The sequence below is a fragment of the Melanerpes formicivorus genome, unplaced genomic scaffold, assembly GCF_026170545.1.
Source record: "Melanerpes formicivorus ecotype bairdi unplaced genomic scaffold, bMelFor1.0.p_v2 SCAF_16, whole genome shotgun sequence".
NCBI lineage: Eukaryota > Metazoa > Chordata > Aves > Piciformes > Picidae > Melanerpes > Melanerpes formicivorus.
In genome coordinates this window covers 16,101,449-16,115,185 of record NW_027142368.1, presented here as the reverse complement: position 1 = coordinate 16,115,185, position 13,737 = coordinate 16,101,449, and the positions used below count along the sequence as shown (strand labels likewise).

Sequence of the window (13,737 nt, the reverse complement as noted above, 5' to 3'; positions counted from 1 at the left end):
CCATGGCTGCTTTTCTGCCATTAAGTCTCAGCCCACACAGCTACTGGGAAACTGGGCAAGAGTAGGAGTTGGTCACTTCTACTACAGAAACATTTGGGCAGTACAATCTAGTAGAGGTGATGGTCACAAAGAGAGTTTTCCCAGGCTGAATTCTGGTAATACATAGCTCTTGGATAGAAAGGCCATGGATCTATTTAGATATACAAACCCACTCCTGCTAAGTCTAGCAGGGGCCAGCGTAAGTTGGCCAACTGAGCTCTAACTCAGAACGGACTATGTGCTCTTTCAGAAGCACCACTAAGCATCTTCATAACCTTGCATTATTAAAAAGTGCTGCCAAGCTTTCAGTTTGGTACCACACTCATCAGGAAATCTCAGTCATGGTGAGACCTCTCTCCCTTGCTTCAAGAGCACTTTCTCAGAGCTGAATGCACAAACCATCCTCCTGAGTGCTCGGGGGGGTCCAAGGACCTCGCTGCATGCACAGGCTTTGGTGTGAATTCAAAGCATAAAGCACCAAGCAGGAGCACATCTTCTGTGGGGAAAGATAACTTTCCCCAGGCATTAAACCACACTGTGAGTAGCTCTATCCAGTTCTACCTGCTGCCCCTCAGCCAGCAGAACTGGAGAAGGCCCTGTGAGCTCAAGCTGCCCCGCTTGCTGCAGGCTGTGGCTGTGTTCCTCAGAGCCATGCAGTGACACAAGCGGTGCCTTCAGCAGGCAAAAACAATCGCGCCACATTTTGCCAGAACTCCTCCAGCGTGCTGTTTACTCACATCTTTGTAACAAACATCCTAAGCTTTTCCCCCACGTATTTAACTCTGTGTATTAAGGACTTTGAAGTTTCCTTTCAGTCCTGCCTTTTCTGCTTTAACCTATGACATGTGTTAGCCCTTGCGGTGAACCCAGTCTTCCATGATAAATTGCCGTCAAAAGTGTTAGGATGTGCATGACTGAGAATGAATGTTGTTTTCCTGAGAAGGGTGACCTGCCTGCTGTTTTCTTTATTTCCCAGTTTCAATTCTGCCTTCATTCAGAAGCTTCTTGTGTGATCTACCAGCTTTTCACTGATTCCACTACCACAAGAATCTCCTCTGCCACCAATAAGGGCACATGGCATTTGGGGTAAAATAAGATTAGAAACCCAAGCAAACAATTCTCTGCGAGTCCTTTCTGAGAGAGAGGGAGGTTAATCCTACCTCTAAGCAGATCAGACCATCAGTTACAGCTCACTGAAAACACATAACCTATGACCTTTCCTGGTTTAAACCCTAGTGTAATATTTCCTCTTGACAGAGACACACAGCGTTTTAAATGACAAAAAGAAACGCCTCATATCCTAAAGTCATCATGCCTTTGGCTCCTGCATACCTCTGGCCTTCACAATAAGACCTCTGTGAGGTCCTTTCACCCCTTCCCCCCCAAGATATGATGGATCAATCCTGACTGTAAGGCTTCTACCTGTACTTCCTGGCCCACGTACCTCAGTCCCACTTGGAACTGGATGTATTCAAGAGCAGTTCATGAATGAACACAGGGTTGGGTGTTTGGGGGTTTACAAACCCAGGCCCTTTTGAAGATAATTCTGTTTTAACAAGGCAGCATGTTCAGTGTTTCAAACAGCCCATTCCTTTTCAGAGCAAAATGAACTCTATTGTTTTTTTGGGGGGGAAGGGAGGTGGATATTTTATTTTGTGTGTGTGTTTTCTGTTTTAATCCTCAGCATTTGCATATAGCATATGTGAGCTCTGAAAACTAAAACCATGTGAAAGAATTTCTATCAATACCTATTCTTCTCCCTCTGGGGTCCAGTCATGAATAATGACTCAGGACTATGGAATTAAAAGGTAATTCTGGACCAAGGAGTTACTTCTCTCTCCTGTAAGATTCTCAGAGTATGTTGTAGCTGCATTCTTTAAAACACAATCTTTACCATTTCTCATGAACAGACTACAGTTTAAGCTGGAGTTGAATGAACAGTATTTGTGAAATGTTCTAGGCATTTTTTGTTCCTTTTTCTATGCAGTCACTACTAGTTTGTCTGCAGGAATGTCTTGGAGCTAGCAAAAGTAACTGCAAAATACACAATTCACTGGGAGCAACCTCACCGTAGCTTTTTTCATTCTCAGTACTTCTCAACACTGAAAAGCAAATACAAAACTTGTGCATTACTCTGGTAACTTCTCCCAACCACTCTTCTGCTTCACTACTCAAATTTTCAATGCCCACAGTTTGTTCAAGGTCATAAACCCTTCCTGGATTAATTAAGCTCTTCAGTGAAGTTAAAAAAAAAAAGCCTTGCTAGCTTAACTGATGTGGTCAAATACCTTCAACACACACAGCAGACATGATCAGACTACAGGGTCAGATACCAAAGGAAACAAACAACAACAAAAATGAAACTGCCTGGAAATCCTTTGTGACTGCCTGACCTGGTGTGGATAACAAGCACATGTTTGAAGGTGCCTCTGAGTAGGGGCAGGCAGGAGACGAATTCCAATGCACTCTAACAGACAGCACAGAAACCCAATCTAATCTAGTTTAGCAAATTTCTGGCCTGGAAATGAATGTCAGGTAGAATTCAATCTGTTTGGATGATGGGGTCAAGAATAGAATGATGGAAGACAGCCCAAGACTTCTAATTGTGATTATCTGACTTCTAATTACCCCTGATCAAAGGCAAAATGGGAAATTGGACTCCTACCAATGTAAACATGAACCATAAAGGAATTCCAATCAGGTGATATTCATTTTACTTCAGATTCAGCTTGCTTTCAGACTTGAAGGTAAAGAAGTGTAATTATATAACCTGAAATCCATCAGACCAGCTGCTCTGGCTAATACCCAGGGAGAGTGTTAGCCATGTTACAATGCATGCTCTTAATAGTTAAGAGAAGCCAATATAAAATGTGTTGATTTGTGTGCTCTGACCCAGGGAACCATCACTGTGGAGTAACAAACTTCATATACCTGCTAGTGAACCAAGGCAACAGGAACAGCACTGCATAGCAGGGATTACACAGGCACAGCTCGTGGGCAGTTCTCTATGCAGGGGCATCATCCCAGGTGTGAAACCAAGCAGTGTGCTCTGCCCAAAGCACCAGCAGCAAAAAGATGCTGTTCCCTTACTCCAATCCAAACACAGCAGTGTGTACATACACATGTATCATCTATCAATCTATGAAGATTATTTTCTGTAGCAACCTTTACAAAAACCTTGCTTCTAACTCTAGCTGATCAACACAAATAGATTTAGCAATGAAAGATGGAGGGGAGTTACTTCTTTTCAAAGCTTTTAAGTTCAGGTCATACAGAGGGTGGCCTCACAATGACTCTGGACAATAAGAAATAAGCCAGAATTCTCCTTCTTGCTAAAACCACTTTCTTTTCAAAGAGCTCTGTCATCAACTAAGTCAAGTCACATCAGGACATGCTGCTGTTCTCCACAATGTGAGAGGATCTGTGTCAATGCTCTGTATCAAGGATGATTAAGTAATGCTGTTTGCATCAGATACTGTCAGCACAGATAGCAAGCCTAGTATTTTATCTCCATACCTGCTTCAAACATCTCCCACTGGACAGTGGCCAGCAATACACTGAAACATCTACATTGCACAAAGTGACTAAAAGCATGACATGTGCATACCCAACTGAGCAGTATTTGATTTCAGCATCTGAAGTTCTTAACCTTTCGGCACCGGATCCATAGTACCTTAGCTGCAGTACTACGAGTGGCAAAAATAACATGCTCAATGCTGAGGCATCATTCAGGTGATCGAAGTAATACACTGAGCTCAGATTTGTCAGCAATTGTTTCACACAGTCTGTCTAAAGTGAAATATTCTTCAGTGAATAATGACTCATGGTGATGCATTCATCTCTCCAGAAATCACTCCATCCTATCAACAGAGTCCAGTTATGCAAAGCCTGCCTTGCAGCATCTGGACAAGTACAGTTCTCTCTGTATTTAAATTGCTAACATGTAAAATAATTTAACAGCATCTCCAAGATTCTGCTTCTAACCACAGAGTTGTCTTTATCCAACTCATTGTCCAGCGCTTGGAGACCTCACAAGAACCTTTTTAAAGCATCTATTTATTGGTCTTCCACATTGTTACAAAACAAAGCTCAACTCTGCCCCAACTTCACACACCATTATGACATGGATCATTGACTTTAGGTCTTCCTTGTAGGCTCCCTTCCTGGCCCATTCAGTCATGAAAGGTTTATTGCTCACTAGTAACTGATGTGCATCTCCTGGAAGCTGCAGGGCAAAATGAGAGTCCTGTGAGGACCATCTACCTTGTCAGAGAGTCGTGGGACATGCATTTGTTCCAAAAAGGAATTCAATACCAGCTACTGTGCGGGTCTAGCACGTAATAAACCAAATTAGCTCATTAGAACTCTTTTAAGAAGGGCTTTTTCACACCACTTGGCACAATAAAAGGCCTCAAGAATGGTCAAAGATAAGGTCAGAGATACCATGAGGTCTCTGTAACCATTTCCTTGTCTATTTTCAAAGTTTAGTTTTACACAGACTCCTGGTTTAAGTCGATGCAGAGTTTGCTTTGTTTGGTCAGAGGCTCTTTGCTCACACACATTAGAGCTGCATGTGGCATTGCTATCAGTGAGCTGCAGCAGAGTCATCACAGATTATTAATGGGTGTAACTACATCCAGACAACTCGGATGGACACAAGAGAACACATTCAAAAAGCCCCTTCTGAGGCTGGAGTTGTATCCAGATTTGCTGTCAGATTAGGCACTGTGCAGTAAGCAGGCATTCATTCTTAAACTCTAAAGTAGGAGATCAACCGAGAGAAAGAGTCACTTACCGGATCACATTTGATAACTTGTGATAGGAAATGTGTGAGGCATTGATAGGAGAGGAAAGTGTTAGTGTTCCCCAGATGCAGGCCTTGCACAGCTGCTACCACACTGCCAGCTGCGATCATGGAAGGTGGGTTTGAAATAAATTTAATATCTGTATGAAGAAAGAAGAGAGAGAAAAAAAAAGAAGACTGAAATGATTGCTTCAGGAGAAGCCTGCCCATACATACACTCTGCTACCAGCATGGCCTCAGCTGCCAGCTACTGCATCCCAAAAAAGGTCGGGAAAATGGTGAGCAGAAAGGTGCCTCCCACTCTCAACGGTTACAGGTCCAAACCTGTCAACATTTCTCCACATGGGCAGCTGTGCTTCAGTGAGTAGTAGCCCTTCCTCCTCCTGAGCCTGAGCCGCCACTCACCACACCAAGGTATTTTTGTCAGGAGCAGGGCCCCCATTCTTCAGATGTTAAAACACTTCGCTCACATCTATAATGCCACTGGGCTCAACGACACCATACAGCGGAGAAAACCTGTTGGCATTCTGAAGCGTTCTGCATGATCAGATCCTAGGTGCACTCCAGTAAGGAGTCCTCAGGCCCTTGAGAGCAGAAACCTTTGCACTGACATTCAAAGGGATATAGTTTTAATGAACAACAACATCACCAAAAAGAAAGGAAGAGAAAGACTGCTTAACCCTGTCAGGAGGCAGATAATCCGTATTTAAACTAAGGTTTCATCTTAAAAATGCTTTGTCTCAACTTAGTCTCTTGTCAGTGGCTGCCATCCATCCTGGCAACAGGGATTTAATGTAAATGTGGCATAACTAAGTGACGGGGGTCCCAAGAATTGGCGGACAATCAGTTACATTCTGATGTGACACCATGCTGACAAGAGGCTGGGCCCCCTTCCAGACTGCATTGCTGTAGGTCTCTCCACAAAGCCACTCCCATGATTCCTTAAGGGGCTATCTCTGCCATTTAGCGTGGGCTTGGTTTGGGTTTTGTTTTGTTTTGCTGAGGGTTTTTCTAATAAGAATAATCCACATTTTAATGCTAAGACTCCTGCTGCCGACCAGGAATGCGTTTGATCTGCGGCAGCGTACACCTTGGAGGAGAGTCAGAAATAAAGGCAGTAAGTGGCACAAGTAAAGGTCTAATTTTGTCAGGAAGAAAGGGAAATGCCACATTATACACAAGAACCTGAGATACATTCCTTCAGCTTTTATCAGAATACAACTTCCTCTGGGCTGAAAAAATATAAACCATCTGTCAAACCCTTGAATGAAATCAAAGGACTGGACAGCTTAGAGGGCTCAGTGGAACAGTTTAAGTATTAAATCATGCATCTCCTTTATTATGATAAAATAACTTTTGTGTCAATGTTTTACCAGTGAAACCAAAGACTTCAGGACTCTGTGCAAGTCCCCTCTCTGAGTCTATTCATATACCTCTGACACGCCATTGTAGCCCTGACCAATACCCACCTTCAAAGGGACATTTGGCCTGGCCTTCTATGAACCTTCACAATCAAATTCTGTGAACCTTCAAGTTCAACTGATAGGGTGAACTGTGGCCAAACTTTTGTGATGCACTGCCTGCGAAAAGGCAAGCTTGATCTAAAGTCACCTCATTTCTGTTACCACGTTTGAAATAAATGTAAGTTTATCCCCCTTTTCCTCACGGCCCATTCCCAGGCAGACGGAACGCACACAGCCTTATAATCAAGCTCAGCCTTCCCCACTAAGTAGCCCAAACTGCTTACTGCCACTAAAGCACATTGCAGTGCCAGGCCCCTGGCTGAAACGCTGATGCAGGTAGCCTTCAGAAGTGAGGGCTTTCAGTGGCAGGCATGAATTCCACCACGCTTGGGTTGCTCAGAGGGGCAAGGTGGCGGTGCGTTCGCGACACTATTGACTGAGCTCCACAAACAGAACATGACCAAAATGTGTCACTTTAATGAGTCTGTCCTGACAGGATCACGGTTGGCATTAATATTTGCGTTCTTCTTTTAAATGGAGCAGTAAACAAGAACATGAATTCATAGTCACACCCTCATTCTTTCCAAGGTGGAAAAGTGATAATGAAGTTTAAATGACCAGTTTGTGTCTGTCCCTATAACCACTCCAGACAAGCAGCATGGACTGCCTTTTTGTTGCAACTCAACAAGGAATTATTTGTGGCAGAGGCCACTAATTTCAGCATATTAATCAGGGGGCCCCTCTCGCCTGTAATTGGATGCCCCCAAGTGAAGAGTGTGGCATCATTGTCAGCCTCCATCGCCTCATCTTGCGCTATTGAGCGCTCAGGAACAAGGGGGCTTCGGTGAGATGAATTAGACCTGACACAACCACAATGGGGTAGGGGGCCCCATCAATTGAAGCACACATCCCCAGTAGCCTATCTGAGACTTCATCCAAAAAGAATAAACAACTTCAGCGTTGTTAAAAAGAGAGAGAGGGAGAGAGAGAGAGGAGGGGGAGGAGAGAGAAGAATGCCAGCCACCCTGAAGGGAGGACAAAGCAGGCATATAGGCGCTGCAGCGCTTTAAAAAAATTCCTAACAAGGCGAGTCACCCCTTTTCCTTTTTAAATGGAGCAGCAATTCCATCCGTCTGGAGAGCTGGGGGCTATGAATGAAAATCTTTTCATTGAGGCAAATCAAAACTGTGAACATAAATCACTTGCTGCAAGATGCAACAGGTTCCAACTGGTCACATACCTTGAGACTTCCAATTTTATAAAGGCCGGAGAATAGGAGAATTGTAACACGCTCCTTTCAAAGGGGGGAGCTTGCTTTCTCCATCCCAGAGGAGGGAAGCAACAACAACAATAATAATAATAGCAGTAATAATGGTAATATAAAAGGAGCCTGCTATGTTTTGATAACCAGAGGAACATAATGAAACGCTGAAGCTCCAATATTTGTTGTTATTCATTGCTGTGCTTGCATAGAGCTGCAGTTCTCCCTCAACACCGGTCTTAACTTGGGCCAAAAGAGGCCTGCTTCGTTTTGAGCTCTCCCTGCCTTGCTAGGCCATGCCAAAGCCCCATTCATTAAGCACAATTACATGTTAACTTCAAACAACCCCTGGTAATTTTTTTCTTTCTTTTTCTCCTGAACCTACCACAGCACAAAGATCACAAAGACATCCTTTGGTGAAAATGGGTATTTCAAAACTAAACCAAATCAAACAAATCCACTTCTGCTAGCCAGACAACTGAAGCAGCAGCTTAGAAGGAATTCCCCTCAACTTCACCTTGCAGCATAACCTTCTCTTTCTGGAGCAAGCACACACATACTCATCTGCAAACACTCCCACAGCCTTCTCCTCCTTAAGCCAGCGGGTGGAGGCTTTATTTTCTAAGCAACCATTACTTTGCTGTCTCTTCTTAGGAGACCCTCCTTCACAGCAGAGGACACAGACTGCACTTCAAGCAAAGAACATGCTGCACTTGCCCCTGAGGCCACTTAAGCCAGTGTCAGTGTTTCCAGTGGACTTTGGATTGGGCCCCACAGCATCCAGGCAGCACAACGCATTTGCAGTCCATCTAGGTTCATTTTGGCAAGGGGAAATACAACACAACCCAGCAACAGCAAAGCAAAGTCCAGATGCTACTTAAGCCACATGTGATCTTCACTAGCCAACAAAGAAGTCATGAGGAAAGCAAGAGGCAGAGAAAATCCTGACATCCAAAAATAACAATAAAAACACAGTGCCTGGTGGCAGCCTTCCTGAGCTCTCCTTCCTCAGGCAAGATTCCCAGCTTCAGTAGGGAGCTGAAGAGGGCCCCAATGCTGGTGAGCTCAGCACTGTGTTTTTTAAAAGCTAAGTGAAACTCCCAGAACATGGTTCTCATTTAGCAATCCATTCTCCAGCTGTGGTGGGTAGCAGTGTTAAATAAAGGCTCTGGATGTGCTTCCTAAAAGAAACATAACAACACCGACAGGATGATCAAAGTACTGGACTCTTAGCAAGTCTCCAACCTTTGAACTACTCTTGTTTTCATCCCTGTCATTGCCAGCACAACAACCTAGGTTAAACAGCCCCACATCCAAAGGGGAGGCCGGATAGCTGTTCCCTTAGCTAACAGCCGAGGAAGCGTCAACCTTATTGAATCACACCCTGGGAGTCTCAGCAGCCTTATCTGGCAGAATCTGGCATGGAGTTAGGGCTGATTTTCCCAAAATGTTGCTGCAGGTAGTCTGAAGGCTGTTTGAAGGTTGTAGCACTCCGAACACCAAGCATTCTCCCAGGCACTCTGACTTAGCAACTGCCCTTTATGCTGATGGTAGGCCCAAGAGGAAGAGCAAAGCCAGCGTTTATAAATCTTTCTTTTATGGCTTGGTCGTTCTATCTTTAGGCCTCGCAGAAGGGCCAGTTCTGTGACATACAACTTTTTCTTCTCAGTGCCTGCAATCTTTCTTCCATCTTTTCATACCAAATCCAACTCTGGAAAAATAAACTACACAACCTTAATTGGTGCCACTGACCACACAGGGATTCCACCGGGGTTTTCAGGTGTGGATACCTCTTCTCACGTCCAAACGCAGGCTCGATCCCCTCTTTTTTTTAGCGCAACTGCTACCGAATATTAACATTTACTAAAGCACTGTGTCTCCTTTGCACTAAGTTTTTATCAGTGTCAACGGAGTGTCTGGCATTCCTCTTTGCATGCTACTGCAAAAGGCCATTTGCTTTGGCTGCTTTTTCTTCCTTTTGCCATTCCTGGATTGGTCTCGCCACGCTAAAAGCAAACGCACCGAACGCGTTTTGTTTAAACGGAGAATCTTGCCTCTAGAACTTCCTTTGTCCCTGCTCCTCCACTCTGTCCTGTGGGAACAGCGGGATCTGGAGAACAGAAAGACTCTTCTAAACCCCTTTTTTTTTCCTCCTTCCCTCTTCATTGGTTAAGCCAGCACATGTACGAATGCACACACACACAGAGTCCACATGCAAACATGGAACATCAAAGGACGAGCGCGCGCGTGCCCGCACAGTGCCCTTGAAACCAAAGATCAGGCCTCTGCAAACCTGGCCTAGGGAACAGTCGGCGTCTTTGGAGGCTGGCCCTGCACATGGCTTCAGCACAGCACGTGGTCAGAAGGGTGCAGATGGCAGCAGCTGGGTCCTGTGCCAGGAAAGCCTCTGTGCCGCGTGGCCCTCCTCCAATCCACCAGCCACCGAGGAGGGGGGAGAAAAGGCGACTTGAAGAGGGAAGTTTTAAACCCCCCACGCAGAGCTATTCACAAGCAAACTCTCCCTCCGCCTTTAAAAACAGTCTTAAGAATGAATCCACACGGGCAGGGCTTCCCCGTGCGGGCAGTAAGCCTTTTGCAGCCCCCACACCAAAGCCGGTGTGCAGCAGTGAAGAAATTGTGCCACGCCGAGCTGCCGCTCCACGGCTCGGCTACAAAGAGAGTGTGTGTGTGCGGGTGCTTCTCCCTCCCTGACAACACACATACTCGATTCAGAAGCAAAGTATCCTCTGGAAAAAACTTACCTCTGCGGAGTAATCCACCTTCTGCAAACAAGGGGCAATAACCAGAGCTTAAACTACCTGCACACAGCTCTGTGAGCTCGCTTTAGACCACAGCTACGGGAGGCTTTAGCAGCCCGGGGGTAGGCGCGTGTAGGGGAGTGACACGCTTTGCTTAACGTGCAGGGCTCATACCTGTAGCGCACAGAGCCACAAAAGTCTGAGCATGTTTACGGATGATCTGCTTGGTGTCCTCTGCCAGAGGCATTTTAGTAAGGAAATGTTCAATGAAATCGTGGGGGGTCATTGCAGCCAGATTCCATTTCAGCTTATTCACCAGAAGCAGCTCCATTTGCTGCAACGAGAAGAGGGAGGGAAGGGGGAAGAAGAGAAGAGGAAGAGGGACAATGTGGTTAGCTCCAGTCGCACACGGCCGGGCGACCGGTATCCGCTGCTGGGCGAGTCAGCCCTTGGCCCTGCCCGCTTCCCCGGCCCGGGGCGTGTGGGTGTGAAGTGTGTGTGGGGTGGCCTGCCACGGTGAAGACCCGGTTCGACCAGGGGGTGCAGGCGGGGGATTGGGGCCGGGGGTGGTGTCGCCAAACAAGTCCCGTCCGGGAAGCGCTCGCCGCAGCCCCCTGCGGGGCCGCCAGGGGGCGCCCACGCGCCGCCCAGCCGCGCGGTGCCGGCGGGTCCTCGCGGAGCAGCCCGGGGGAGGCGGGGGGCGGCTGCTACCGGCGCAGGCATGGGCAAGGGCCTGGTCACGGCCTTCCGGCACGGCCGTACGCCCCTGGCATTGCCCCGGCCCCGCTCCCCGTCCCGGGCCGCCGCCGCCACCGGGGCTGCAGCTCCTGCGGCCGCGGGGAGCGGCTCCCACCCGTGGCCGGCAGCCCTGCTGGAGGCGAGGCAGCCCCCATCCCCGCCTGCCTCGCTGTCGGGGGGCTTCCCAATCGGCGGGTTTGGTTTGGGGGTTTCGTTTTTTTCTGGTTTGGTTTGGTTTGGTTTTCTTATCCTGAGGTGATTAAACGTGAAATTACCAGTAATTCGTCGGGTCTAATGGAGTTATCTGTATAAATGCACAGTTTTTCTGCGGTCAGAGGAATAGTTTCCTTCATTTTTGAAGCCACAAACATGCAGGTAGCTCCGAGCAATTGCAATCGGCTCTTCTTGAGGGGTTCAAACGACAAAAATCTGTCCAAATAATTCATAGCCAAGGGGAAAACTTCCTCTTCGCACTTCTGCTCCTCGCAAACCTGGAAGAAGGAAAGAGATCGTTGAAGAATAATTTAATACAAGCGAAAGCTGGGTTTGTACGGCCGCCCTCACTTCCTCGCCCCCCAGGCTTTGCAGGGCAAGGAGGAAGAAGAGGGGGGAAACGGATCAATAATGGGCAAACAGGCATCAAAGAAAATGAAAGAGAAAGTCACAAGTGACAAAGTGGAGAGAAATGCGGCGTTAAGAAATCCGCAGGCGATTCATGGTTAAATGCGGGGGATGGGGGGGGGGGGCAGTGTGGGGAGCGTGGGGGGGAAATCGAAGAGGAGCTTCTCTGTCCCCTGCTCCCCAGCTCCTAGAACAGATTTTGTAAAAAGCCAAGAAAAAGGCAAGCTGAGGAAAATGCGAACCCCCGTGCGTGGGAATGGGGTGCAGAGCCAGGCTTGCCCCCGGATTTATTTATTTCGCTTTTATTTTTTCATCTAATTCGCCGTTGTGCTGCCGATTGCTCGCTCTGGTCGAGACACAAAGGTGGCGGCCAGTCTCATTTCCCCAGACGTCATCTTTTCAAAAAATATTTAAAAATATTTAAAAAATTATTCGGGCTTTGCAAAAAGGTTGAAAATGAAGCGGCGGGGGTCCTTTACCGACCCCCGTGCCGATGGTCCTGCTGGGGGGTTCTGGGGAGACCCCCCGAAGTGAAATTCACCGCCTCCCTCTCCAGCCCTCCAGCACAGCCAGGCGCGACATTACCCCGAGGAAGGCAGGGCGCTGCGCTTTCAAAAATTAATTAAAAATACATCGCGGGCACGCAGGGCTTCCGAAAAGGCATGAAAATGTAGCTCAGTTCCTGGGGTTCCCGCTGGGCACCCCCACAGACGTGTAACACCACGGGACGGGGCCTTTTCCAACTCGCTTTTCCCAGGCAACCTTGCAGATCGCGGCCGCAGCACAAGCATGCCTTTGAGGGGTGACCACAGCCCGAGCCTCTCTTTGCGCTGAACAAAGAAACTTTCACCCTGCAGCTCCCCCCAGAAACGCAGGAGCCCCTCCGGCCGGTCCCCCTGCCCGCACCCCCAGCGGGCTCCCCCGGCCCCCGACCTTCTTCCCCCGGCCCCCTTGCCCCCGCTCCCCCCCCCCCCCCCGCAACACACACACCCTTGGCTTGCTCCCCGGGACTTTCTTAATTTTTTCTCTCGATTAATAAACACTTTTTGGTTTGCAAATAAAAAGAACAAAGATGGCGCGTAATACTGGCACGGGCAGCCACTTGCATACGTGTACAAGGATATTAATTTAAAATAAAATCCCCCAGAAAAAAAAAAAAATAAAAAATGAACTGGCAGGGCTGGCCGGGGGCTCGCAGCCGGGGCCGCTCCCCAGCGCGGCGGCGGACGGGGGGGACCGCTCTCCTCCGCGCTCCCCTCTGCCGCTACCGTCTTGCCCCGACGGCCGGAAAAGGTGCAGGGCACCCCCTCGACCCCCGACCCGGTGTGCCGGCGTTGGAGGAAGAGGGGATGAGGAGGAGGGGTCGTCCGCCGACCCTCCGCGGCCGGACCCGACTGCTGCAGCGGGGATAACGAAGTGGCAATAACGGCGGCGGCGATCGTAGCCCCGGCCCGCGGTCCCCTCGTCGCAAGCGGGCGTCTCGAAGGCAGAGCAACGCGTGCCCCGCCGGGGAGCTTACTTCGGATGGGGGGGTGGGGGAGCCGGGAGCGAGAGGAACTGGGGAAGCGGCTCTGCGGCTTAATTCATTTCGGTGCCGAAACTTGCAAAAGAAAATGCCCCAAAGATACAAACCTCCAACATCCAAGTGGCAACTATTTTCCTCATATATGGCAAGATTTCTTTCTGCACGCACTTGAAGTAGGAGACGGAGGGCGAGCAGGTCTCCTCCGCCTTCAGCATTGTCTGCAGCACCCTGTCATTGAGGAGGTTGGCATCTAGGTAGGCTCGTCGGATGGTCTCCACCTCGCAGCACAGCAGCTGATGTTCCATGTCTGCCTCCGTCGTCTCGAGTCAGTTTTCTGCAGCAGGACTGAGTCAGTCGCTCTCTCGCTCTCTCTTCCCCTTCCAGGAGTTCCTTGGACGCTGCTTCTGCTACTGCCGCTACAGCCCTCTGGAGGCTGCAAAACTTTCTAACTTCCAACAAAACTCTCCTGTATAGTCCCCGTGACGTTACTGTTGTTAAGCAGAGATCAAAGCACGAGAGAGAATGAG

The 13,737-nt window shown here is 48.2% G+C and overlaps 2 protein-coding genes across 2 annotated transcripts in view; one reads left to right on the top strand and one right to left on the bottom strand.

Annotated features, from left to right (window-relative positions):
* The window catches only part of LTO1 (LTO1 maturation factor of ABCE1), a 28,631-nt gene extending 18,095 nt beyond the window's left edge, over nucleotides 1–10,536 (top strand). The window contains exon 5 of the mRNA XM_068148400.1: nucleotides 8,222–10,536. Coding sequence (XP_068004501.1) covers nucleotides 8,222–8,290 — 69 coding nt within the window. The 3' untranslated portion in view covers nucleotides 8,291–10,536. The remainder of the gene's footprint in view (nucleotides 1–8,221) is intronic.
* The window catches only part of CCND1 (cyclin D1), an 18,877-nt gene extending 5,140 nt beyond the window's left edge, over nucleotides 1–13,737 (bottom strand). The window contains exons 1-4 of the mRNA XM_068148397.1: nucleotides 13,318–13,737; nucleotides 11,340–11,555; nucleotides 10,501–10,660; nucleotides 4,835–4,983 (exon numbers count right to left, since the gene is read on the bottom strand). Of these exons, the coding sequence (XP_068004498.1) occupies nucleotides 4,835–4,983; nucleotides 10,501–10,660; nucleotides 11,340–11,555; nucleotides 13,318–13,515 (723 nt within the window). The 5' untranslated portion in view covers nucleotides 13,516–13,737. The remainder of the gene's footprint in view (nucleotides 1–4,834; nucleotides 4,984–10,500; nucleotides 10,661–11,339; nucleotides 11,556–13,317) is intronic.